Below are 26,939 nucleotides of genomic sequence, written 5' to 3'. Positions count from 1 at the left end.
CTGGTTCCTGTCTCTCGTCGCGGTGGTCCAGGGAGGACGCCGCTGGTCCCTGTCTCTCGTCGCGGTGGTCCAAGGAGGTCGCCGCTGGTCCCTGTCTCTCGTCGCGGTGGTCCAAGGAGGACGCCGCTGGTTCCTGTCTCTCGTCGCGGTGGTCCAAGGAGGACGCCGCTGGTTCCTGTCTCTCGTCGCGGTGGTCCAAGGAGGACGCCGCTGGTTCATGTTTCTCGTCGCGGTGGGCCAAGGAGGATGCCGCTGGTTCCTGCCTCGTCCTTGGCTCGGCTGTCGGACTGGTGGCCTCGCCCTCGGCGCATCCTGCTGCTTGGATGGCGCTGCCTCCTGCGGCGCCGTCCGCCTCGACTCCTCAGCCTCCTGGATCAGCGTCCGCCAGGAGGACATCGCCGTTGGGGGGGATCCCCGTGGACGCTGGCCCAGCCCAAGGGCACTGGGTGTGCCCCTCTGCCTCAGCGGCGGCTGGGCAGGATCTCGCCGCGTCTCCACCCGCCTTAAAAGGGAGCGGCGAGACGTCGTGGTTGTTTTCCCTGGTCGTGGACTTTTGTCGTGTCATGTGGACTCTTGTTTTGGCCCTCCTCCGGTCCTCCCTCCACCCACCCTGCTCGTTTGCCTTGAGGGGTTGGGATTCGGTCCCTCCTCCTGGGACCACCCTCCGCCCGCCCTGGTTTGGGGGGGGGGGGCTTCCGTGGGCGCCGTGGAAGGCGCCATAGGGGGGGGGGTACTGTCATGATCTGTGTTTTCGTTTCTAGTTGTTTCCTGTAGTCACGCCATGTCCTGTTTTATTTTGTAAACTTCCTGTTTCAGTCAGTCGTTTCTCTAACCGGTTCTCAGTATCCACACCTGTCCGTAATTAGCAATCACTCATTAGTATATAACCTCCAGCTCTCACAGACTCAAGCCGCCAGATTGTCGTTTTTTCATCAGTGTCGCGTGTTTCTTCAGCGTTCGTGTTTCTTGAAAGTTCCGAGTTTCGTTCGTGTTTTTTGTGTCTCCGAGTTCCCCGTGTTTCGTGTTCCTGTTTTGCCTCATGTATCCTGCCTGACCCTGGACTGCTACTGACCGTGAGTTTGTCTCATCCCTGCCTGTACTTTTGCTGAGCCTCCTTGTGTACGAACCCTGCCTGGACATTGGACTCGAGATTGCCTGCTCCCCTTGTTACCGCTTACCGAACTCTTCCGTGTATGACCTGGATTGCCTGACCCTGCTTTACCTAATAAACCCGTGCTTAACCATAATCCTGCCTCCGTGCTGTGCATGTGGGTCTGCCGCCTGCCCCAAGCCTGACACAAGCCCCACTTGATCAACGCTAATGAGGAAAATCTCCCTTTAATGAAAAAAACCTCCAGCAGAACTGAGGTCAGGGTGGGAGGCCATCTGCTTAGGCGGGCTGGGACAAGGGATGGGCCAGAAGCACCAGGCAGCAAACAGTGCACAGGTTACTTGGTTGGGCCAAAAACTGCACACTGGAGACATACAGTACAGCTTTGAATGTGACAGTACCTTTAGAAATGTCCCGACAGGCAGAAGCCAAAAAGAAACACCAAGATAGCACAGTAACATGCTGTGCATTGGTGACATGCATGTACTGTAAGAGAAACAAGGGAGACATTACAGTATAGCAACATTAATGAATAATTATCCAGCTGAAAACAGTTGGCTGAGCCTACTGGATCATACGATCATATGAATCCCAGAAGAGACACAATATAAATAGCAGGTTTGTAATTGTTAGTGAACTACTTACAACGTGCTGGGTGTTGTCTGAGGCCGTTTCATTCTTAATAGTACGATGTGGTACATTGTTCGATATGTTTTCTCTTTTCACAAGTAGATAAAGGCTTCGCTGATGGGTCCAGAGAAGAAATCTGCTACAGTTTTGAACGACACATTTGTTCGTCCTGCAGCCTTTTATCTAACTGGGTTTTCCAACCTGCCTTACGCGAACTATTACTACATGTTCCTGTGCTTCATCTACATCCTGACTGTTCTAGGGAATGGATTCCTCCTCTCACTGATCTATCTGGTTAAAATGCTTCATACGCCTAAATACATGATTGTGTTCAGCCTGGCTTTAACAGATCTGTGTGGCAGCACTGCTCTCATCCCTAAAGTCCTGGACACGTTCTTGTTTGACAGGAGGTACATTGTCTATGAGGCTTGTTTGAGTTACATGTTTTTTGTGTGGTTTTTTGCATGTGTGCAGTCGTGGACACTCGTCACTATGGCCTATGACAGGTTTGTTGCCATTTGTTTTCCTCTGAGGTACCACAGAATTGTAACGAAGTCGTCTGTTGCTGCAGTGCTGCTGTTTGCGTGGGGTCTTTCACTGAGTGTGATCGCATGCATGGCTGGGCTCATTGATCGCCTCTCCTTCTGTGGATCGCTGGTGGTACAAAGCTTTTACTGCGACCATGGACCTGTATTTCGTCTGGCCTGTAATGACAAGTCTTGGAATGGTACACTTGCATATGTTGCCTCTGTTATTATCACTGGTATCCCCCTCATATTGATAGCATTTACATATCTTTGTATTTCGATAGCTCTACGCAAAATTGCGTCAGGAGTGGAACGACTCAAAGCTTTTAAAACTTGTACTTCTCATCTGATTATTGTGGCTATTTTCTTCCTTCCAGTTATGGGCACCAGCATAGCTTCTTTGACCACCAACCTCCACCCTAACGCCAGGATCATCAACTCCACTTTGACACACACGGTGCCGTCTTTGCTCAATCCTATCATCTATTCTTTAAAGACTAAAGAAGTGATGACCTCTATCAGAAAACTAAATAATTGGTTTCACAACTCAACCTCACCGAAAAACATAAATTCACTATAACTGCTTTATGGGCAAATAAATTTGACTTTTTACTTCATGTAAATTAGTACATATAGTAATGTAAATGTATAATGCAGCAAAGGTTCTTATTTTAAATTGGAAACTATATGCATGTGTATAAGTTTTATTGCAATACAGATTCAGCAATCTTTGAAACATCAGAAAAGCATAGACCTGCAGTTTGTTAATACATCATTTTACTAAGGTTTTGCATTAGAGAATGAAAATGAACTGTCATCATCAGGCGATTATTATTATATTATCAGACATGCAGAAAGGTAAACAAAGTTCAATGATTTGTTGATGAACACAAATGTCAGCTGCAGGATGAAAGTACTATTCAGATTAGTTAAAACCATGAATAATTCAATATCCAGTAAAATAAGATCACAAGTAACACTGAGAAAAGTTGAACAGATGTTGATTCCACAGCCACATTTCTTCTTCATGTCAACCTTTGTAGCTTGTCAATAACAAAAATACACCTACAATTGTGAACTTTTGCCCATTGTCCTGTATCTACTATAGAGTGATTTAAAATTACCCTATCAATGTATTTACAGTGTTACAGTACAGTACAGAGCTTTACAGGTAGCTTCACATTTATTCATACATCTAAAACCTATTTCTGCTACAAAAGTACGGCCAGAATTGACCTAGGTGAGGATTATTTTATCGTACGTGTAGTCCTTTACCAGGGCTTAAAGGTGGCCCTTATAAAGATATACGCTTTTTAGACATTCTAGGGCATTTCTGTGACTGTAAAATTCATGTTTACACACAATGAGAACAGTAGAAGTGCAATTCCTCATTTTTTTACATTTTTTTCCAATCCTGTCTTAGAGCGGTCTTTGTTTGGATTCTGTTTCTTATTATGTTATAGTGGGTCACACGTCACACAGCAGTATCTGAAACAACTCCCCTCACAATAACACCACAACAAGACTTGATTGCCGTCCTGCTGTCCCTTCTGTCTTTGATACACAGATATGGCACAGCTACTGTTTTCAAGGACAAAGTGCTCAGCTTATGGCTATTCCAACTGCCCTAGATGCTCAAACAAGTGCATGCTTGGTAGTTATTTGATATATGTACTGAGAGGTTGTTGTTTAAAGTGTAGCTAATTCTACTGGTGCAGTTACTGCTAATGGCTAAAGCCACACAGAGAGCTAAGCAAGCTATTGGCGTGTTGCAAGGTGCCACGGACTCGGTACCACAGTATGGGTCTCCCACTTGAATCGTGTTGTTTAAGGCACAGAGCTTCACTCACCGCTGCCTGCCCATGTGTCACAAAATTCTTTAGCCGTTAGCACGCCGTTAGCCTGCTGTTAGCTGCCTTTAGCACACTATTTGTCATTACCTTTAACCAGACAAATACTAGATGGATGCCTACTAGTATAACCAGGGAGTTATACTAAAACAGGGGTCCTGTCAACGACGCCAACGCCGAACACTAAGAGAACAAGATAATTCAGTTGTTGATGAACGATAGGTAATTAGCGCAGTTCTTTGAAATTAAATACACCACACACAATCCCACAACTGGAGCAGTATATGAGGATTCAGGTGTCACAGCTAATATTCACTACAAAATTATTAAATTATTGAATTAGTATTAGAATTGCTGCGAACCAAACTAATGCACAAGCTTACATTAGCAACTTAAGTAGTTTAAAACACAACAAACAGCAGATCATAACTTTACTCAAACGTCACAGTAAACAAAGTAGCATTCGAAGTGTCGAATGTTACTTTGTTTACATGTGTTACTGGCACCAGACCTAGGAGAATCTGGACCAGCCACAAATGATACACAGGCTGGAAAACACTGGGGATCAAATAAGAGGAGACAGCGGTAACAACACATAACCTAAAAATACCCATAAAAGAATGTACACGAACTACAAAAATATAAATTTCGACAATGTGATAACAGTTTAATGATATACTGTAACTCTAGCCACATAATCCATAGAATCCTTAATTAACAGTTGTATCACTTTACTTATTCTTAATAATAACATCGTGACTACTACAAACCTGGCGCCACACTTCACCCTGAACCCTTTGTCGCTAAATGTTACAGTGGTGGCTGCTAGCTTAAACCGCACATTTAACACGTTTCTTCCTATTTCGGCAGCCTATTAACAACAGCATACAGTAAATCGCTGAAGACTACATTTAATATTACAGAACATTAGCGTGGTGGTGTGAACAGATAAAGTATACATATAATTTAACGGTGGATCTGTGATCACATAAGAGGAGGCAGCTCTGAATATCTTGACGCAGCGAGTGCTCGTTTATTACTGAGGAGCACATGCACTGGGCCCATAGCTTTACCCTTCTAGAATCCACAGCAGGCAACAGCGCCTCCTACTGTCCCCACAGCACTCAGCATAGGATCAGTACCAGCCATTAATTCAAGTACATAAAAAAACAAATCATGGGGGTGTCTATATACTTTATACCTTCTTGTTACACAATACTATTTCAGCCTACTACACATGCAGCCCTAAAAACGCACAAGTTCCCCCCTCTGCAGTAGGACTTGCAACTTCATCCAAGAGAAACTGGCAGCATTAGATTCATTGCAGCACTGAGATATTCAGTTGTGTTTCTATGCGGCTGGCTCTCTGCTGCTTGACTTTCAGCTGCCGGTTCTTAGCCCACGGATGCTCTCTGCTGCTGGAAGCTGGCCCTTGGCTCTCTGCTGCGGGCTGGCGGATGAGGCTATTGAAAATGAGTGCTTTGCTGTATGTGTATGTGAGGAAAAACAACGGTAGAGAGAGCGTTTGCGCTCCAGCAGGCTGCGCCCGTCCCCTCTCAGTCTGACCGTTGCTGGGGCAGATACAAAGAAAACCAGGAAGCACTGGTTGTAGTCTGTGAGCCCACGGCAATCCGCCAAGGCAGTTGAGAATGACGTGCTTTACATGATCTTTAGCTGCCCTGGCGGATTGATACGGAAGAAGAAATGATCACTTCTTTGCATAGAAAATATGGAGGAATCTGAGTGTCTCTTTATTCCTAACATACAGTATTTTTGATCAACCTCCACTGAAAATTGGTGACGTACTGTATTCTTTTAACACACGCTGCTTGCTAAACTGCCAGACAGGACAAAAAAACTGATTAAAAATAAATAAATAAAACTCGTAACCAAACATTCCAGGCCGTGGAACAAAGAGCATTGACGGGGGATGAAGGAGAACTGACGGAATAAATAAACAGCATAATCATAGACATCAGGTAAAATCGATCAGCAGTAAGAAACATTAAGATTAACAGTAAGAAAATCAAACTACAAGACAAACCAATAGGAAATAGGACCACCAAAACCCAACCGGAAATTAAGCTGCCAACATCACACCTATTGACATCAGAGTCCAATATGCTATTGTATGAAAAGAAACATACAGTAAGCAGTATCCTTTAATGTCTATAATATATACTATATCCCCTGAATTTGTAAATCATGACCAAAAAATCTTGCAGCAATTCCCATTCATCGCATTTACACAAACATTTGTCAGAAACATGACATATCCATTCCACACTTTCCTGTAAACACATAATTTTAGACTATTCACCTTTTTACTCTAAGACTACAATAGATGCCAATAGATTAAAATTATTGCAAATTTTACAATTCACTTTAATATATTTTGTCTTTTAAAAGTGCATTTCCTCCCCCACAATATTAGATCTATTACAACTTGTACTGTTTATTTTATTGGTTTATAAATATAGTAATGTACAGTATTAGATAATAAATCATTGTGCTTGTCCTTGGTGGACCAAAAACTGCACACTGCACATACTGTACAGTAGAGCTCTCAGTCTGACGATTCTTTTAGAAATGTACAGAGAGGAAGAAGCCAAAAGGAAACACAAAGATAGTAGCATGCTATGCAATGGTGGCATATGCATGTAAGAGAAATTAGGGAGGCATCACAGCATTAATGAATAATTCAGTGTTATTCATTAATGCAACTGTTATCCTGCTGATAACAGTTGGCTGAACTGACTGGATCACGTGGTGAATCACAAAAGGGACACGATATAAATAGCAGGTCTGTCACAGTGCCACTCACCTTAGTGAACTACATACAGTACAACGTGCTGGGTGTTGTCTGAGGCTGTTTCATTCTTAATAGTACATTGTGGTACATTGTTCTATATGTTTTTCTTTTCATAGTTAGGCAAAGGCGTCGCTGATGGATCCAGAGCAGAAAGTTGCTGCTGTTTTAAACAACACGTTTGTTCGTCCCGCAGCCTTTTATCTAACTGGGTTTTCCAACCTGCCTTACGCTAACTATTACTACGTTTTTCTGTGTTTCATCTACATCCTGACTGTCCTAGGAAATGGATTCCTCCTGTCACTGATCTACCTGGGTAAAATGCTTCATACGCCTAAATACATGATTGTGTTCAGCCTGGCTTTAACAGATCTGTGTGGCAGCACTGCTCTCATCCCTAAAGTCCTGGACACGTTCTTGTTTGACAGGAGGTACATTGTCTATGAGGCTTGTTTGAGTTACATGTTTTTTGTGTGGTTTTTTGCATGTGTGCAGTCGTGGACACTCGTCACTATGGCCTATGACAGGTTTGTTGCCATTTGTTTTCCTCTGAGGTACCACAGAATTGTAACGAAGCCATCTGTTGCTGCAGTGCTGCTGTTTGCGTGGGGTCTTTCACTGAGTGTGATCGCATGCATGGTTGGGCTCATTGATCGCCTCTCCTTCTGTGGATCGGTGGTGGTACAAAGCTTTTACTGTGACCACGGACCCTTGTTTCGCCTAGCCTGTAATGACAAGTCTTGGAATCTTACACTTGCATTTCTTGCCACTGTTGTTTTAATTGGTATCCCCCTCATATTAATAGCATTTACATATCTTTGTATTTCGATAGCTCTACGCAGAATTGCGTCAGGAGCAGAACGTCTCAAAGCGTTTAAAACTTGTACTTCTCATCTGATTCTTGTGGCTATTTTCTTCCTTCCACTTTTGGGAACCAGCATAGCTACGATGGTCTCCATCTCTAACATCCACACTAACGCCAGGATCATCAACTCCACTTTGACACACACGGTGCCGTCTTTGCTGAACCCTATAATCTATTCTTTAAAGACTGAAGAAGTGTTAAACTGTATCAGAAGACTTTGTAGAAATAACTGGTTTCACAACTCAGTCTCACTTAAAAAGATAACTTCACTGTAACTGCTTTTAATAAATGTGACTTTTTACTTTGTAAACATAAATTTTCTGTATTTCATCATAAAACTCTAAACGTATATATGTAACCCAGGAAAACCTCTTATTTCAAAAATCGGACTTAAAGTGTGCACAACTTGTACTAATTATTGTACCAGTATTGCAATTGCTATACAATCAAAGGTCAATTTCAGCTACCTTATAAAATATAAAATTGCATAGACCTTCAGTTAGTGAACTTGGTAATTAACACAGAATCACTTACAGTACATTTATCATTATATTAATTGTGGTTTTACAGGTTACATAGAAAAATCTTCTGATTCAAAAGCATAAGGATTATTCCATCTTACATATAGTCCTTTATCAGGACTTAGTATCTATTTATGTTATACAATATAAAATATATCCCCTGAATTTGTAAAGGATTAACAAGTCCAACAAATTTCTTAAATAAAAAGACCTTTATAAAAAAGGTCTTTTTTTTATAAAAAAAGACCTTATAAAATGACCTTTCTATTCCACACTTTCCTGTAATAATTATTTTAGACTATTCACCTTTTCACTGTAAGTTCACAATAGATGCAGATGATTCAGAGGCCAAAATGTTATTATCTTTTCAAATTTTTATACTATAATTACTATAACAGTGTATTGTGTCCACAACAGTATAAGATTCAAAACATCTTGTTCTGTTTGTTGAAAAATAGCAGATGTGGAAGGAGTGAAACTTTAAATGCTGCCTTTTTCTCCACATCACTGTTTCTCTGCTGCTCATTCATAAGTATGTAAATGTAATAGTAATAAAATACAACCCTATGCGTTATTCCACAGATGTATAGCTTAAATCATCAGTAGTTCGCTGGTTTATAAATACAATAACTTAATTTTATAATAATAATTAAAGTTGTATGTGTGTTTTTAGGAATGACACAATGGAGAATAAACAGTTTGTACATTAACACCATGTGACACAGCTTCCTGCTTCCACTGCTATTTACAATATAAATGTCAGGTCTCTCACACTAGGAGTCACTTTAGGAAAGCAGGTGCTTGATGTCATGTTTCAGTTCCTGCTTTAACACATAAAGCGATGGGTCTGGAAGAGAGATCAGCCTCCATAATTAATACTACGTTTGTTCGTCCTGCAGCTTTTTACATTAATGGCTTCACCAACATCCCTCATGCTCAGTATTACTACGTGTTCCTGTGCTTCGTCTACATCATGACTGTTGTTGGCAACGGTTTTCTGATGTCTGTGATTTACCTGGTGAAGACACTTCATTCTGCCAAATACATGATTGTGTTCAGCCTGGCTTTAACAGATCTGTGTGGCAGCACTGCTCTCATCCCTAAAGTCCTGGACACGTTCTTGTTTGACAGGAGATACATTGTCTATGAGGCGTGTTTGAGTTACATGTTCTTTGTGTGGTTCTTTGCCTTCATACAGTCGTGGACACTTGTCACTATGGCCTATGACAGGTTTGTAGCCATTTGCTTTCCTCTGAGGTACCACAGTATTGTGACTAAACCAGCCGTTGCTGTGATGCTGCTGTTGACATGGGCAGCTGTATTAAGCTTGGTAGCGTGCATGGCTGGACTACTGGACCGTCTGTCCTTCTGTGGGTCTTTGGTGATACAAAGCTTTTACTGTGACCATGGACCAATATATCGTCTGGGTTGTAATGATTTTTCTGCCAATTATAATATTGCATATGTCGCCCTAATCACAATTGTTTTTGTGCCTTTGACACTAATATCATTGACCTACGTGTGCATTGCTGTCGCTCTGAGCAGCATCGCATCAGGAGCAGAACGACTCAAAGCTCTGAAAACTTGTACTTCTCACCTGATTCTTGTTGCTATTTTCTTTCTACCATTCATGGCCACAAACCTGGCTGTTATGACATCCTACCTTCACCCCAACACCAGGATCATCAACTCCACTTTGACACACTCTGTACCAGCTCTGCTCAACCCCATCATCTACTCTTTAAAGACTGAAGAAGTGATGAAGTCTATTAAAAAGCTTTGGAAAAACATCAGACCTAATATTATAATTTAAACAATACTATGAACTCATTAATGACTGTTCACACACATATGACTATGTTGGTAAATGGTCAGTACTTATATAGCGCTTTAACCACCCTTCTAGGATCCAAAGCGCTTTACACTACTCCTCATTTACTCATTCACACTCACATTCACACACTGGTGCCAGCAGCTGCTATGCACTGATGCTTGCTTGAAACATCAGGGGCAACTTGGGGTTCAGTGTCTTGCCGAAGAACACTTCGACATACTGTGCTACTGCCACCTCAATATACTGTAACTATAACTCAGCTGAAAACTTCCTATTTTTAACAGTTAAGTCTATTTAACTTTATTTTTTTTTTATTCTACTGTTAAATTAACCATATAATAAACTCCCTTTGCTGAATTAAAGATGTGGATTATTCTGACTAACTGTCTCTGTCTCCTCAGTGTGGAATCCCAGCAAGTTTGTCATGTTTCTACGTGTGTCACTTATGGGGCCATTTCCTTTTTTATTTTGACATTTCCTTTTTTGTTCCTGCCAGTCAGTCATGTGTTCCACCATCTGTTTCGTTAGTAATCAGCCTGTGCATGTACTGTAGTCACCAGTACTCGCCTTAGTTTCCCGCCAGATTGTTTGCTCATACACCCGTGACAACTCTCCAGCGTTACTCTGTACTGTAAGTCTGATCGTGTATCAGTACCCTGCCTGTTGTTTTGACCGTGCCTCTGCCTTGTCCCCGCCTCTACCTTTGTTGAAATGTTTTAGATTAGCTCTGTACCAACCTTTGTCTGTCTGACCACGTCAATAATAAATCCACTCAAGGCTAATCCTGTCTGTGCTGTGCGTTTGGGTCCTCGACCTTGTCGCGTTTTGACAGTACAATCTGGCCAGACTTGGACCCAGTTAGCTTCCGGGTTTTGTTCCTGACCCAGTTTGCTTGTGGGGGAAAAGTGTTTTTTTTTCTCGTCATGGATTTCTCATGTCCCAGTTTACCCAGACATCTCCGCATCTGCTTCACAGCGCTTGCGAGTGATTACCGGAAAGCTACCAACCCGGAAGCACAGCTGAGAGCCGTTAAGGTTGCGATCGCCTCCTTGGAGGAGGAGGAGGACTAATGGGTGGATTCCCCCGGAGTGTGGGCCTTCTTTGGCTGGCTGTGCAAGAGACACAAGGAGTTGGATTATGTTCTGCGCGTCGTTCAACGCCGGTTCCTGATTCAGTGCTGGCTGTGCCGCCATCTTCAGGTCATGCCTGTTCTCGCCTCAATGCCGACATTGCAGTGGTCTCCGGCTCCTGTTTCAGCATGGGTCCACGAGGATACCCGACTCCAGCTCCAGTCTCCTGTAAAGCTCCAGTCCGTGTTTCAGTCCAGTTCCCTCAGCTACCTTCAGTTCATGACGCATGTCCACGCGCTGCTGCGCAGCACCAACACACACCAGCTACAACTATTCTGCACAGTGGGGTGTTTCTGATGAAAAACGCTTCCAGCTCCCCTTTAGGTCCCTTCTCCCCTACTCACTTCCAACTTGGGGCGCCAGCTCTGGGAGGAGTTGAAGCGCCTGTGTGCAGCCCTATTTCTTGTGCCCCTGCTCCCGTCACAGAACCACAGCCTGCTCCCGTCACAGAACCACAGTCTGCTCCCGTCACAGCCTGTCCTAGTCTCAGCACCACAGTCGGTCCCAGGGCTCATGCCTCAGCCAGCCACAACCGCTGTTTTCCCACCACGACGGACCCTGGCTGCCCCCACTCCTGTTGCTGTCCTGTCACGCCAAGCTCCAGCTCAGCCACGTCTCGCTCAAGCTCCAGTTCAGCCACGTCTTGCTCAAGCTGCAGCCGTGTTCCAGTCAGTGCACGCAATGCATCAGTCATACCTGGCCCTTGCTTGGTTTCTGCCCGGCCAAACCCTGCTCCAGCCCAGTCAAGCCCAGCTTCTGTTGTGTTGTCTTGATTCTTGTTCCTCTTGGCCCGGAGGAGGCCATTCCTGTTCCTGTGGGCCCGGAGGAGGCCATTCTTGTCCTTCTTGGCCCGGGAGAGGCTATTCTTGTCCCTGTCTGCCGTGAAGAGGTCATCCCCGTCCCGTCCCCGCCGGCCACGCAGAGGGTGTTCCCATCGGCCGCGCAGAGGCTGTTCCCATCCCCTGCGCAGAGGCTGTCTCCGCCTCAGTTCCTGCCGGCCGTGAAGAGGCCACTCCACGCTCTGAAGAGAAGGCCGCTCCTGGAGTCCCTGGATGCGGTCTGTTTTGATGTGGGCCCCCCAGTGCTCTAAGCTTGTTCGTGGGCACCAAGTGTGCCATTCCGGTTCAGCGGCTGCTGGACTGAGACTCTCCTCGCCACCACCCTCCCTGATAGGATGGTTTAGACTTTGTGCCACTCCCTCTGGTCATGGTCTCATGTGGTTTGTGCTGTCTTGTTGTTGTTTTCTGGCCCACCTCCAGTCCTCCCTCCGCCCACCCTGTTTTTGTGGCGTTTTGGGCACCTGGGAATTTGCCTTTGAGGGTGGGATCTGTCATGTTTCTACGTGTGTCACTTACGTTGTTGCCATTTCTTGTTTTATTTTGACATTTTCTGTTTTGTTCCTGCCAGTCAGTCATGTGTTCCACCACCTGTTCTGTGTTAGTAATCAGCCTGTGCATATAGTCACCAGTTCTGACCTTAGTTGCCCGCCAGATTGTTTGCTCATACACATGTGACAACTCTCCAGCGTTTCTCTGTAAGTCTGATCGTGTACCAGTATCCTGCCTGTTGTTTTGACCTTGCCTCTGCCTTGTCCCCTCCTGTACCTTTGCTCGAGTGTTTTAGATTTGCTGTGTACTGACCTTTGCCTGTCTGACCCAGACATTAATAAATCCTCTCAAAGCTATTCCTGTCTGTGCTGTGCGTTTGGGTCTTCCACCGTGTCGAGTTTTGCCAAAGTCATAAAGTGATCACCTCCTCTTGGTCATAGTTATCGTGACTGTGTCTGCTCCCCGACACCCAAAACTATATAAATCCCAAACAAATCAAGGAGGAGTGATTTACCAGAGGTTGATAATTCTTCGTACGAAACATCCATCAATTAATTCATCTTCTACTGCTTGTTCCCATGCGGGGGGGCTGTCTTTGGGCGAGAGCTCTTGCAGGACAGGTCGCCAGTTCATCGCAGGGCGACACACAGACAGACAACCACACACACACACACACACACACACACACACACACACACACACACACACACACACACACACACACACACACACACACACACACACACACACACTCAAACCTATGGGCAATCAGGATCATCAACTGAGGCCAACACATTGAAAAAGAAAGTCCTTAGCAGCTGTCTGCACACACCAAAGTTCCTTAGTCTCTTTAGCAAGTGAACGCGACTCTGGCTCCTCCTGTACAGAGTCTGTTGTTTGACCAGTCCAGTTTATTGTTCATCATCATCACTGTTGCTCTGCTGCCCATCCATTATTTTGTAAATGTAATAGTAACAAAATACAGCTGTAAGTTGTATTCCCAGGCTAGCTTACATCTTCAGTAGTTTTTTCATTTATAAATACAGTAATCATAGTAATCATGGTAATTAAAGTTGTTTGTGTGTTTTATGTTTATAATTATTTTCATATTTAATAATTCTTAATGTGACTTTAATGTAGACTGAATGCTTGGTTCTAATTGGTGCATTACACTCGTTTCGTGTCCCGTGAGAGAAGGGACGTCTATAAATTATGTCTCTCACTCTTACAAACCCGCAGGTACAAGAATTGTTCTGTCTAATGCAAGTACAGTTGTAGCAGTCCTATTAGTTGATTGTCATGGGCCCAGAGAGGAGAAGAGCTGCTCTCATACTGAATGCAACCTTTGTTCGCCCTGCAGCTTTTTACATTAACGGGTTTTCAGACCTTCCTCATGCTGAGTATTACTACGGCTTCCTGTGCTTCGTCTACATTCTGACGGTTCTAGGGAATAGTTTGGTTCTTGCTGTGATTTACCTGGTGAAGACGCTTCACACGCCTAAATACATGATTGTGTTCAGCCTGGCTTTAACAGATCTGTGTGGCAGCACTGCTCTCATCCCTAAAGTCCTGGACACGTTCTTGTTTGACAGGAGATACATTGTCTATGAGGCTTGTTTGAGTTACATGTTCTTTGTGTGGTTCTTTACAAGTGTCCAGTCGTGGACACTCGTCGTTATGGCTTTTGACAGGTTTGTAGCCATTTGCTTTCCTTTACGCTATCATCGTATTGTGACTAAGCCAGTGATTGCTGCAATGCTGCTGTTTTCATGGGTGGCTATGGTGAGTGTCTTTGCGCTGGCCATTGGGTTTCTGAACCGACTCTCGTTCTGTGGCTCTTTAGTGGTGCAGAGTTTCTTCTGTGATCATGGTCCCATATTTCGTCTGGCCTGTAATGATAATTCGTTCAATAGCAAAATGGTGTATGTTGTAATAGTCCTGGTCATCTGCCTTCCTTTAATGCTGGTAGTGCTAACGTATGTCTGCATTTCTGTGGCTCTGAGCAGGATCGCGTCAGGGCCAGAACGACTCAAAGCCTTTAAAACGTGTGTTTCTCACCTGATCCTTGTTGCTATTTTCTTCCTACCGCTGCTGGGCACAAACGTAGCTGTGCTGACGTCCACCCTTCACCCCAACGCCCGGATAGTTAACTCCACTTTGACACACACCTTACCAGCTCTGCTGAACCCCATCATCTACTCCTTAAAAACAGAAGAGGTGCTCAGATCAATGAGAAGACTTTGCAAGAACAGGGTGAGAAATGTAACCCTCTGCAAAAGGTTTTAACCCCTGCATTGATCTAGTAAATAAAATCTATAACAATTACATGACTTGTTTCTGTGTAGAAGTGTGTCAGTCTTAAAGTGTTTTGCTCTTGTTGTTATTTCAAGTGTATGATTACCAAACCAGGCAGTGAGATAAAGGTTTAGATGTCAAGAAGTTTACTATATCATCCGTTCAAACAGTTATAACATATACTATAACATTGTGAATTAACTATTAACAGAGAGGCTGTGGCAAAGTCAAACTGTGATATGATTTGGGCAGCGACCTTTTTTGTTTGTTCTTTTAATTTGGTCTTGTTTGTTACTCATTAATTTAAGAAGTTAAGCCTATTGTAAGATCTCACATGGTCATATACTGTAGTTATACAAGGCTCATTAGAAATTAGACATAGTGTATTATTATCCCACCACAACCTATGAGCTACTTCAGCAACATGTGTTCTTGTGTTGAGCTGTAAACCCACAGTTCAGCTGTACTGAACATGGACATAAAGGGCAAATGACAAATCTGTGATGACAAATCATGAACTTGAATTAACCAGATTTCTCTATCAGTAAGTCAAGAATTTGTTTGCTCATTTGCTTAGATTGTATTGAACCTGTAAATACCTCATTAAATAAATATGAATAATTTCATTATGTTCAAGGTAAAGATAAACACTTTGATGATTGAATTGTGAGCTGATGATGTAAACAATGACACAATGGAGAATAAACGGTTTGTAAATTAACACCATGTGACACAGCTTCCTGCTTCCACCGCTGTTTACAATATAAATGTCAGGTCTCTCACACTAGGAGTCACTTTAGGAAAGCAGGTGCTTGATGTAAAGTCATGTTTCAGTTCCTGCTTTGACACATAAAGCGATGGGTGTGGAAGAGAGATCAGCCTCCATAATTAATACTACGTTTGTTCGTCCTGCAGCTTTTTACATCAATGGCTTCACCAACATCCCTCATGCTCAGTATTACTACGTGTTCCTGTGCTTCGTCTACATCATGACTGTTGTTGGGAACGGTTTTCTGATGTCTGTGATTTACCTGGTGAAGACTCTTCATTCTCCTAAATACATGATTGTGTTCAGCCTGGCTTTAACAGATCTGTGTGGCAGCACTGCTCTCATCCCTAAAGTCCTGGACACGTTCTTGTTTGACAGGAGATACATTGTCTATGAGGCTTGTTTGAGTTACATGTTCTTTGTGTGGTTCTTTGCCTTTGTACAGTCGTGGACACTTGTCACTATGGCCTATGACAGGTTTGTAGCCATTTGCTTTCCTCTGAGGTACCACAGTATTGTGACTAAACCAGCCGTTGCTGTGATGCTGCTGTTGACATGGGCAGCTGTATTAAGCTTGGTAGCGTGCATGGCTGGACTACTGGACCGTCTGTCCTTCTGTGGGTCTTTGGTGATACAAAGTTTTTACTGTGACCATGGACCAATATATCGTCTGGGTTGTAATGATTTTTCTGCCAATTATAATGTTGCATATGTCGCCCTAATCACAACTGTTTTTTTGCCTTTGACATTAATAGCACTGACCTACGTCTGCATTGCTGTTGCTCTGAGCAGAATAGCATCAGGAGCAGAACGACTCAAAGCTCTGAAAACTTGTACTTCCCACCTGATTCTTGTTGCCATTTTCTTTCTACCACTCATGGCCACAAACCTGGCTGTTATGACGTCCTACCTTCACCCTAATACCAGGATCATCAACTCCACTTTGACACACACTGTACCAGCTCTGCTCAACCCCATCATCTACTCTTTAAAGACTGAAGAAGTGATGAAGTCTATTAAAAAGCTTTGGAAAAGCATCAGATCTAATATTATAATTTCAACTATACTTTGAACTTATTAACGACTGTTCGTAGTTACACATACAGTATGACTATATTCTGTAACTGATTTAAAAACTTCTTATTTATAACCGTTAAGTCTATTGTGATACCTTGAATTTTTTAAATTTTACTGTTAAATTAACCATATGATAAACTTCCTTTGCTGAATTAAAGATGTGGATTATTCCGACTAATTCTAGTAACTGTCTCTGTCTCCTCAGTGTGGAATCCAAGTTTAAAGTCATGAAGTGATCACCCCCTTTTGGTCTAAGTTATCGCATAGAGACTGTGCCTGCTCCCCGACAACCTAAACTATACAAATCACAAACAAATCAAAGAGGAGTCATTTACCAGAGTTTGATAATTCTTCCCTAAAAAAACAAAGTAACGATAACTTAATTAAACGTGGTTTAATAAATATCTGATCTCTAATCTCTGTTTTTAAATGGCGTGATAAGTGACCATCACGTAGATCTGTTCCATCTCACTGACACCCGGCTGCTGCAGAATGAACATGTCAGGATAGGATGACTTTATTTATTCTACGATAAATAATTGTTTACTTTGCAGCAGCTACAGACAACCACCAAAACAATAGACCATAACAGGACAAAGAGCAATAACAAACTTATAGTAGTACTTACTGAAGTTAATTCAAATGAGGAGTGGAGTGGGAGGGGTTCTCCATGATGGATGTTAGTTTAGCCAACATCCTTCTGTCCGCCACCTCCTCCATGGACTCCAGTGTGCAGGCCAGGACAGAGCCGGCTTTCTGAACCTTGCTGAGTCTCTTCCTGTTTCTGCCTGAACTGCCCCCAGTCCAGTTTGTTCTTCAGGAGAACAGCCATCACTGTTGCTCGGCTGCTCATCCATAAGTCGTTATGACTTGGCTTCTATGCCACCAGGGGGCAATTGAGTTTCTGTTGGGTTTGTGTCTTCCTGGGTTAAGACATCTTTTCCTGTTTGTAATTAGTTCATTGTTGTCACCTGTTTGTACTTGTATTTGAAGCTTTAGTTTGTGCACTGTCTTTGTCTGTTTTTTGCTGATGTTACGTGAATCTTGGCCTCTTGTTCCAGCCTTGTGTTCCTGTCCTCTCCTGTCCTGTCCTGTCCTGTCTTGTCTTAATTCAAGGTCTGTGCAGATCATCTGTTGCCCTTGTATTTGTTACATGTTTCTGGTTTTGAGTTATTAATTATTTTTTCGTCCACTGCAGTGATTTTTAGTTCAATCATTTGTGCGTATTAGAGCCATTATCTTATCCTGCTTGTAGCAGTGCCTTGAGTTTATCTACATGCTTGTGTTTATTTAGTTATTAATAAACTGTTTGTTTTCATGAGTTTGTCCCTGGTCTTGCATTTTGGTCCTCCACTCCAGTCTTGTTAGTATGCAGCCTGTTTTCTCCCAATCTTAGTGATGTCACAGTCTGGACTTTTTGGTTGCCATTTCCTGTTTTACTTTGACATCTCCTGTTTTGTTTCTGCCAGTCAGTCATGTGTTCCACCACCTGTTCCGTGTTAGTAATCAGCCTGTGCATATAGTCACCAGTACTGACCTTAGTTCCCGGCCAGATTGTTTGCTCATACTGTACAACTCTCCAGCGTTTCCCAGTAAGTCTGATCGTGTACCATTTTTCTGCCTGTTGTCTTGACTGTGCCTTTGCCTTGTCCCCGTCTGTACTTCTCTGGAGTTTCTTTTTTTGCCATGTACCAACCTTTGCTTGTCTGACAATGTCTTTAATAAACCCACTCAAGCCTAGTCCTGTCTGTGCTGTGCGTTTGGGTCCTCCACCGTGTCGAGTTCTGACAGAACAATCTGGCCAAACCTCGACTCAGCCAGCTCCCCATTTTGCTCAAGCCTAGTTTTGTTTTGTCGAGGACCTTTTGAGGTTGTGAAGATCGTTTCTTTTTTTTCATCATGTCTGAGTCTCTGTGGCCGGATCTGTCCAAGGACTTCGGGGTGTGCTATGGATATCTCCTGGACAACACCATGGAGGCACCTACCGCCAAGGCTCGGCTGGCCGCGGTTGATGAACTGGACGACATTATAATGGAGGAGGGATGGTGGCTCGACCACCCCGGCGTGGAGGAGCTGTGGTATAGCTTGGACGATATTGGCAAGGAGCTGGAATGCACGCTGCGCACCGCGCCCACCGACACACCAGTTTCACGTCAAATGCCAGTTTCTGCATTCTCTCTGTCGTCCCAGCGATCGCCAGGTCATGCTTCAGCACCAGCTCAAGGTCGGCCCCCAGTTCCTTTTTGGTCTTGTAACTCTGCTCATGTGTCTGCTCCTGCTTTGCCTCTGTCCCCTGCTAAGACCTCAGCTCCGGCATTCCAGCAGTCGCCAGACTGTGCTCTGGCTCCACCTGCTGGAGAACAGCCGCCATCAGACTCTGCCTTAATCCCTCTGCTCCTGGGAGGGTTTTCATGGACTTTGTTCCCTCCTGTGCTCTGACCCCACCACCGACCGTTTTGTTGGCTCCTGGCAAGGGACGCCAGATCTGGAAGGTGCTGAAGGCTTAGAATGGCCCCGATGTTATTGACTCGCTCTCAGTTTCCATCCTGATCCCTGAGAGGAGGAAGTTGGGCCCCAGCCGTCGGCGTCCCGGCCAACGTCAAAGGGGGTCAAGTCACAAGTCCCCAGCCACACCTGAACACCGCTGCTCCTGTCGCCTGGCAGGCTTCAGTGCACCAAACGTGCCCAGCTCAAGCCCCCGCACAGTCATCTTGCCCAGACCCTGCTCCAATACAATCTCCACAGTCGGCTGCAACAGTCAGCTCTGACTCCTGTTGCTGCCCTGTCACGCTAATCTCCAGCTCAGCCATGTCTCCATCAAGCTCCAGCTCAGCCACATCTCGCTCAAGCTCCAGCCTTGTTCCAGTCAGTTCATGCAACGCTTCAGTCATAACTGGCAACTGCCTTGGTTTTTTCCCAGTCGAGCCCCACTGCTGTCCAGCCAAGCCAGGTCTTGATTCCTGCCTGTGTTGGCCGGAGGGGCCATTCCTGTTTCTCTTGGCCCGGAGGAAGCCATTCCTGTACCTGTCGGCCCTGAAGAGGAGGCCGTCCCTGTCGGCCCTGAAGAGGAGGCCGTCCCTGTCGGCCCTGAAGAGGAGGCAGGCCCTGAAGAGGAGGCCGTCCCTGTCGGCCCTGAAGAGGAGGCCGGCCCTGTTGGCCCTGAAGAGGAGGCCGGCCCTGAAGAGGAGGCCGTCCCTGTCGGCCCTGAAGAGGAGGCAGGCCCTGAAGAGGAGGCCGTCCCTGTCGGCCCTGAAGAGGAGGCCGGCCCTGAAGAGGAGGCCGGCCCTGAAGAGGAGGCCGTCCCTGTCGGCCCTGAAGAGGAGGCCGGCCCTGAAGAGGAGCCGTCCCTGTCGGCCCTGAAGAGGAGCCGTCCCTGTCGGCCCTGAAGAGGGGGCCGTCCCTGTCGGCCCTGAAGAGGGGGCCGTCCCTGTCGGCCCTTAAGATGAGGCCGTCCCTGTCGGCCCTGAAGAAGAGGCCGTCCCTGTCGGCCCTGAAGAAGAGGCCGTCCCTGTCGGTCCTTAAGAGGAGGCCGTCCCTGTCGGTCCTTAAGAGGAGGCCGTCCCTGTCGGTCCTTAAGAGGAGGCCGTTCCCGTCCCTGTCGGTCCTTAAGAGGAGGCCGTTCCCGTCCCCGTCGGTCCTTAAGAGGAGGCCGTCCCCGTCGGTCCTTAAGGGGAGGCCGTTCCCGTCGCGGGCGGCCCTTAAGGGGAGGCCATTCCCGTCCCCGTCGACCCTTAAGGGGAGGCCGTTCCCGTCCCCGCCGGCCCTGAAGAGTAGGCCGTTCCCGTCCCCGTCGGCCCTGAAGAGTAGGCCGTTCCCGTCCCCGTCGGCCCTGAAGAGTAGGCCGTTCCCGTCCCTGTCGGCCCTGAGGGGGCCAGCTCTTTGTCTTCCCTAGTCTCCGTCTCTGGTTCTGGCTCCACATCTGGGTTCGTCTCTGGTTCGGGTTCCACGTTAGTCCCTGTCTCTGGTTCTGGCTCATCGGCCTGGCAAGGCCCTATGCTTCTATCATCTGCCTGACTGGTGGCCTCGGCGCCTCCTGCCGCTAGGGTGGCGCTGCCTCCTTCGTTGCCAGCCGCTTCGTCTAGGCCCTTTTTTGGGGTGCTCACCTGGAGGACGTTGTTTCTTCCTGCAGGCCTCAAGATGCGGTCTGTTCCGACATTGGCCCCCTAGAGCTCTAAGCTCTTTCGTGGGCACCGAGTGTGCCATTCCGGTTCAGCGGCTGCTGGGTCGAGACTCTCCTCGCCACCAGCCTCCCTGAGAGAATGGTTTGGACTCTCCGTCATGTCTTGGACTTATGTTTGGACTCAGGTGTTCTGTGCAGTCTTGTTTTTGTTCTCTTTAATAATCCCACTCAAGCCTAGTCCTGTCTGTGCTGTGCGTTTGGGTTCTCCACCGTATTGAGTTTCGACAAGTGAGCTCTTCTCCACTTCAGTTTGCCCCCGTACGTAACATTTTGTCGCGTCTACTGATTCCACCTATTGCAGAGGCCAGTGGAGGCTAGGCTACGCTAAACCTTCGGCTAGTAGCTTAGCTAACCTCAAAGACATGGGTCGTAGAGCGACACCCTCAGCAGAGGGTGTCGTGTTCGCCACATACTTCCACTTCTCTCTGCCCCCGACTCCGCCAACAACCCCCAAGGTCACCACAATATGTAAGTGTAAATGTAACAAAATACAGCCGTAAGTTATATTCCCAGGCTAGCTTACATCATCAGTAGTTTTTTCATTTATAAATACAGTAATCATAGTAATAGTAATTAAAGTTGTTTATGTGTGTTTTATGTTTATAATTATTTTCTTATTAAATAATTCTAAATGTGACTTTTAATGTGGACTGAATGTTTGTGTCTACTTGGTGCATTACACTCATTTCGTGTCCCGTGAGGGAAGGGACGGCTATAAATTATGTCTCTCACTCTTCCAGAGCGGGGGGGCTGTCTTTGGGCGAGAGCTCTCGCAGGACAGGTCACACACACACACACACACACACACACACACACACACACACACACACACACACACACACACACACACACACTCAAACCTATGGGCAATCAGGATCATCAACTGAGGCCAACACATTGAAAAAGAAAGTCCTTAGCAGCTGTCTGCACACACCAAAGTTCCTTAGTCTCTTTAGCAGGTGAAAGCGACTCTGGCTCCTCCTGTACAGAGTCTGTTGTTTGACCAGTCCAGTTTATTGTTCATCATCATCACTGTTGCTCTGCTGCCCATCCATTATTTTGTAAATGTAATAGTAACAAAATACAGCTGTAAGTTGTATTCCCAGGCTAGCTTACATCTTCAGTAGTTTTTTCATTTATAAATACAGTAATCATGATAATCATAGTAATTAAAGTTGTTTATGTGTGTTTTATGTTTATAATTATTTTCATATTTAATAATTCTAAATGTGACTTTAATGTGGACTGAATGTTTGTGTCTACTTGGTGCATTACACTCATTTCGTGTCCCGTGAGAGAAGGGACGGCTATAAATTATGTCTCTCACTCTTCCAGACCCGCAGGTACAAGACTTGTTCTGTCTGATGCAAGTACAGTTGTAGCAGTCCTATGAGTTGATTGTCATGGGCCAAGAGGAGAGAAGAAGAGCCGCTCTCATACTGAATGCGACCTTTGTTCGCCCTGCAGCTTTTTACATTAACGGGTTTTCAGACCTTCCTCATGCTGAGTATTACTACGGCTTCCTGTGCTTCGTCTACATTCTGACGGTTCTAGGGAATAGTTTGGTTCTTGCTGTGATTTACCTGGTGAAGAAGCTTCACACGCCTAAATACATGATTGTGTTCAGCCTGGCTTTAACAGATCTGTGTGGCAGCACTGCTCTCATCCCTAAAGTCCTGGACACGTTCTTGTTTGACAGGAGATACATTGTCTATGAGGCTTGTTTGAGTTACATGTTTTTTGTGTGGTTCTTCACAAGTGTCCAACCGTGGACACTCGTTGTTATGGCTTTTGACAGGTTTGTAGCCATTTGCTTTCCTTTACGCTATCATCGTATTGTGACTAAGCCAGTGATTGCTGCAATGCTTTTGTTTTCATGGGTGGCTATATTGAGTGTCTATGCGCTGGCCATTGGGTTTCTGAACCGACTCTCGTTCTGTGGCTCTTTAGTGGTGCAGAGTTTCTTCTGTGATCATGGTCCCATATTTCGTCTGGCCTGTAATGACAATTCTTTTAATAGCAAAATGGTGTATGCTCTAATAGTCATAGTCATCTGCCTTCCTTTAATGCTGGTAGTGCTAACGTATGTCTGCATTTCTGTGGCTCTGAGCAGGATCACGTCAGGGCCAGAACGACTCAAAGCCTTTAAAACGTGTGTTTCTCACCTGATTCTTGTTGCTATTTTCTTTCTACCGCTGCTGGGCACAAACGTAGCTGTGCTGACGTCCACCCTTCACCCCAACGCCCGGATATTTAACTCTACTTTGACACAGACTGTACCAGCTCTGCTGAACCCCATCATCTACTCTTTAAAAACAGAAGAGGTGCTCAGATCTATGAGAAGACTTTGCAAGAACAGGGTGAGAAATGTAACCCTCTGCAAAAGGTTTTAACCCCTGCATTGATCTAGTAAATAAAATCTATAAAAAATTACAGCATGACTTGTTTCTGTGTAGTAGTGTTAGTGTTAAATTGTTTTGGTCTTTTTGTTATTTCAAGCGTGTCTTGACCAAAGCAGACAGTGACATAAAGGTTTAGATGGACATTAAACAAAATGTACAAGTCTACTGTACTTCATCACTCATTTAAACAGTCATAAAATATAACATTGTTAATTAATTATTAACCAAATGAGGCTGTGGCGAAATCAAATTGGGATATGATTTGGACAGTGACTTTCTTTTTGTTTGTTCTTTTAATGTGGTCTTGTTGGTTTACAGTATCAATAATTTCAAAACAATTAGGGTTAAGATCTCACATGGTCATATACTGTGGTTATACAAGCCACATTAGAATTTAATGCATCACTTGCAGATATAGTGTATTAATAGCTCGTGAGCTACTTCAGCAACATGTGTTCTTGTGTTGAGCTGTGAACCCACAGCTCAGTTGTACTGAACTTAGACATAATAGGCAACATAAGTAAATGTTTCTGTGATGACAAATCATGAGCCTGAATTAATCAGATTTCTCTATCTGTAAGTTAAGAATGTGTTTATTTGTTGTTAACAACATTTAAAGTATATTGTACTGAACCTACAAATACCTCAAAATAAATATGAATAATTTCATGATGTTCAAAATAAAGATAAACACCTTAATGAATGAATTGTGAGCTGATGATGTAAACAATGACACAATGGAGAATAAACAGTTTGTAAATTAACACCATGTGACACAGCTTCCTGCTTCCACTGCTATTTACAATATAAATGTCAGGTCTCTCACAGTAGGAGTCACTTTAGGAAAGCAGGTGCTTAATGTAAAGTCATGTTTCAGTTCCTGCTTTGACACATAAATCAATGGGTCTGGAAGAGAGATCAGCCTCCATAATTAATACTACGTTTGTTCGTCCTGCAGCTTTTTACATCAATGGCTTCACCAACATCCCTCATGCTCAGTATTACTACGTGTTTCTGTGCTTCGTCTACATCATGACTGTTGTTGGCAACGGTTTTCTGATGTCTGTGATTTACCTGGTGAAGACTCTTCATTCTGCTAAGTACATGATTGTGTTCAGCCTGGCTTTAACAGATCTGTGTGGCAGCACTGCTCTCATCCCTAAAGTCCTGGACACGTTCTTGTTTGACAGGAGATACTGTACATTTTCTATGAGGCTTGTTTGAATTACATGTTCTTTGTGTGGTTCTTTGCCTTCGTACAGTCGTGGACACTCGTCACTATATCTTTTGACAGGTTTGTAGCCTTTTGCCTCCCGTTAAGATACAGTACCACAGTTATGTGACTAAACCAGCCATTGCTGTGATGCTGCTGTTGACATTGGCAGCTGTATTAAGCTTGGTAGCGTGCATGGCTGGACTACTGAACCATTTGTTCTTCTGTGGGTCTTTGAACCTCAATAAAAGCCTCTGCTAGTGCAGGAACCAAAGGAGAGAGCTGGCCTGCTTCAGTGCTGCCCTCAGGAACCTTGGGAAGAACACTTGCAGACAGCAGACAGATGTGGGACCAGAGAAAGGGCAGGAGCTGGAGCAGGCATCATCAGACCAACAATGGCAGGAGTGATCACCTCTGGACCACCAGGAACAGAAAATGAACGGATCGGGGATGCAGAGCTGGAGCATGAGCCAGACGGCAATGGAGAGCTGGAGTATAAGCTGGACAAGAATGCTGAACTGGAGCATGAGCTGGTGCTGGACGTAGATGCACAGCTGGAGCTGGAGCCGGCTGTGGAGCTGGGGTGAGAGCTGGGGCCAGACGTAGATGCTAAACTGGAGCAGGGGCTGGACATGCAGAACTGGAGCTTGAGCTGTACGTGAAAACTGATCAGGAGTTCGAGCTGGAAGCTTTGTGACAGGAGTAGAAGAGGCCAGACGTGTCTTGGCAACAGGAGCAGCAGAGGCAGAGTCACCGGGAGCAGGAATGGACAGGGGCAAAGAGACTTGATGTGTGCCAACAGCCCTGGGTTCCGAAGAGAGAGTCTCCGTCTCTGTCTGGAGTAGCAGAAAGGGCAGTGGGACTGTGGCTGATGCAGGCTGAGATGCTGTGGCTGAAGCATGGCGTTGAGCATGGACAAGATGTGGATGAGGAGCTGGAGCAAGACAGGTGAGATGAGAAGCACAGTAGCAGGGGACCCGGAAGCTGAAGAAACACCTGCAACTTCAACCGTACTGTTCTTAACCTCCAATGAGACTGTGGTCTTGCTGCAATCCTCTCAGCAAAACCGGGGAAAAGGAACATGGTCTGCAGCACAAATCCTTCCCCATGCACCCAGCCGTGCCGTTCCCTGCAGGTAGCGGTGCACCGATCTGTGACACTGTCTTACTTACAGTAGACTTACTTCAATAAGTAACTCTTCCAAGTCGTCCATATGTCTTGTACTGTAGTCCCAACCAGACTACTCAAAGTTCTACCTTTAATCAGCTTGTCTATATTATATCAAATCAACCAATCCTTACTAACAGGTTACGTACCACAGGCTTTTAAGGTGGCTGTGTGTCAGAACGTCATGGGCGGCGGACCCACATACACGGCACAGACAGACTCGGATGTTGAAAAACAAAAAGGGATTTATTCCAAAAAGACAGAATCAGAATCAGACAAGGTCATACACAGGGAGGCAATGACAAACAACCCAGTGGGTCAGGCAAACTCAGTTCCGTGGGCAGGCAAGATTCGTTAACGTGAGGATCAAGGTTACAGTACCGTTCAGACAGAGGCAGAATCGTAGTCAATATCACTTGCAGGGTCGTTTACCAGGCAGGCTCGAAGAAAAAGGCATACATGGCAGGCAGGGATTAGGCAGAGTTGGCTACGGCAGTCGAAAGCAGGGTTCAAGATAACAGGACCAGACATGAATACAAGACGCTGAGAGTTGGTGGAAATCACGCAAACACAAACTAACAATCTGGAAATTAGAGAGTGTGTGAAGTGGAGACTATATACTGGAGTAGATTACTGATTATGGGCAGGTGTGTGTAATGAGGACCGGTAATGGCAGAGGGAACAGCTGTGATGTGACATGAACAGGAAGTCCTACAAAGTAAAAAACTGAAACTGATGTGGCATGACTAAAAACGGAGATGCTTACAAAATAAAACAGGAAACTGGAACCAAAACCTGACAACTAAGGTGAAACAGAAAAGTCCTTCAAAATAAAACAAGAAAAACAAAAACCCAGATTGTGACACCGTGGTCCAACCTTTCTATAAAAAACGGCTCTGGACACTGGTAAATTAGCCAACTACAGAATAGGCCAATTTATAATTCACCCTTTATCACTAAGATTCTAAGAAATCATACCTAGACAACTATCTGTCCACCTGAGTAGTTTTTAAGTCAGGATTTAGAAAACATCAAAGCACAGAGACAACTCAGGTTGGAGACAAATCCTACTTGTTGAACAGATTCTAGTTTGTTCATGTTTTAACGACAAATCCTCCATGCACAAGGATTAGCTTTGGAGTACCACAGTGTTCTGTGCTTGGTCCATTACTGTTCAGTCTATACTGTACAATTATTAGGAAACAAAATGTTCTATAAATTCTCATTGTTA

At 44.9% G+C, this 26,939-nt stretch overlaps 7 protein-coding genes across 7 annotated transcripts in view; all 7 read left to right on the top strand.

Moving 5' to 3' along the window:
• The window catches only part of LOC114869825 (olfactory receptor 51F2-like), a 67,765-nt gene that overhangs the window by 38,014 nt on the left and 2,812 nt on the right, over positions 1-26,939 (top strand). The gene's annotated exons all lie outside the window — the stretch shown is intronic.
• LOC114869930 (olfactory receptor 1571-like) lies at positions 1,336-3,346 on the top strand. Its single transcript, XM_029174480.3, has one exon. It carries the CDS (start codon positions 1,859-1,861, stop codon positions 2,846-2,848), a length of 990 nt encoding a protein of 329 aa, XP_029030313.1. The 5' UTR covers positions 1,336-1,858; the 3' UTR covers positions 2,849-3,346.
• On the top strand, positions 6,789-8,502 carry LOC114869929 (olfactory receptor 1571-like). The gene has a single exon (XM_029174479.3). It carries the CDS (start codon positions 7,066-7,068, stop codon positions 8,065-8,067), a length of 1,002 nt encoding a protein of 333 aa, XP_029030312.1. The 5' UTR covers positions 6,789-7,065; the 3' UTR covers positions 8,068-8,502.
• LOC114869827 (olfactory receptor 51F2-like) lies at positions 9,025-10,187 on the top strand. The gene has a single exon (XM_029174349.3). It carries the CDS (start codon positions 9,155-9,157, stop codon positions 10,124-10,126), a length of 972 nt encoding a protein of 323 aa, XP_029030182.1. The 5' UTR covers positions 9,025-9,154; the 3' UTR covers positions 10,127-10,187.
• On the top strand, positions 13,905-14,899 carry LOC114869928 (olfactory receptor 1-like). Its single transcript, XM_029174478.3, has one exon. It carries the CDS (start codon positions 13,905-13,907, stop codon positions 14,889-14,891), a length of 987 nt encoding a protein of 328 aa, XP_029030311.1. The 3' UTR covers positions 14,892-14,899.
• Positions 15,752-18,314, top strand: LOC114869821 (olfactory receptor 51F2-like). The gene has a single exon (XM_029174341.3). It carries the CDS (start codon positions 15,758-15,760, stop codon positions 16,739-16,741), a length of 984 nt encoding a protein of 327 aa, XP_029030174.1. The 5' UTR covers positions 15,752-15,757; the 3' UTR covers positions 16,742-18,314.
• LOC114869818 (olfactory receptor 1-like) lies at positions 20,401-26,185 on the top strand. Its single transcript, XM_029174337.3, has one exon. It carries the CDS (start codon positions 22,330-22,332, stop codon positions 23,317-23,319), a length of 990 nt encoding a protein of 329 aa, XP_029030170.1. The 5' UTR covers positions 20,401-22,329; the 3' UTR covers positions 23,320-26,185.

The sequence above is a fragment of the Betta splendens genome, chromosome 14, assembly GCF_900634795.4.
Source record: "Betta splendens chromosome 14, fBetSpl5.4, whole genome shotgun sequence".
Taxonomy (NCBI): Eukaryota; Metazoa; Chordata; class Actinopteri; order Anabantiformes; family Osphronemidae; genus Betta; species Betta splendens.
This window is presented reverse-complemented; position numbering and strand designations above follow the sequence as displayed.

Excerpts from the sequence above, each read along its gene's own strand:
- LOC114869930 (XM_029174480.3), top strand. The coding sequence starts at position 1,859 with ATGGGTCCAGAGAAGAAATCTGCTACAGTTTTGAACGACACATTTGTT.
- LOC114869929 (XM_029174479.3), top strand. The coding sequence starts at position 7,066 with ATGGATCCAGAGCAGAAAGTTGCTGCTGTTTTAAACAACACGTTTGTT.
- LOC114869827 (XM_029174349.3), top strand. The coding sequence starts at position 9,155 with ATGGGTCTGGAAGAGAGATCAGCCTCCATAATTAATACTACGTTTGTT.
- LOC114869928 (XM_029174478.3), top strand. The coding sequence starts at position 13,905 with ATGGGCCCAGAGAGGAGAAGAGCTGCTCTCATACTGAATGCAACCTTT.
- LOC114869821 (XM_029174341.3), top strand. The coding sequence starts at position 15,758 with ATGGGTGTGGAAGAGAGATCAGCCTCCATAATTAATACTACGTTTGTT.
- LOC114869818 (XM_029174337.3), top strand. The coding sequence starts at position 22,330 with ATGGGCCAAGAGGAGAGAAGAAGAGCCGCTCTCATACTGAATGCGACC.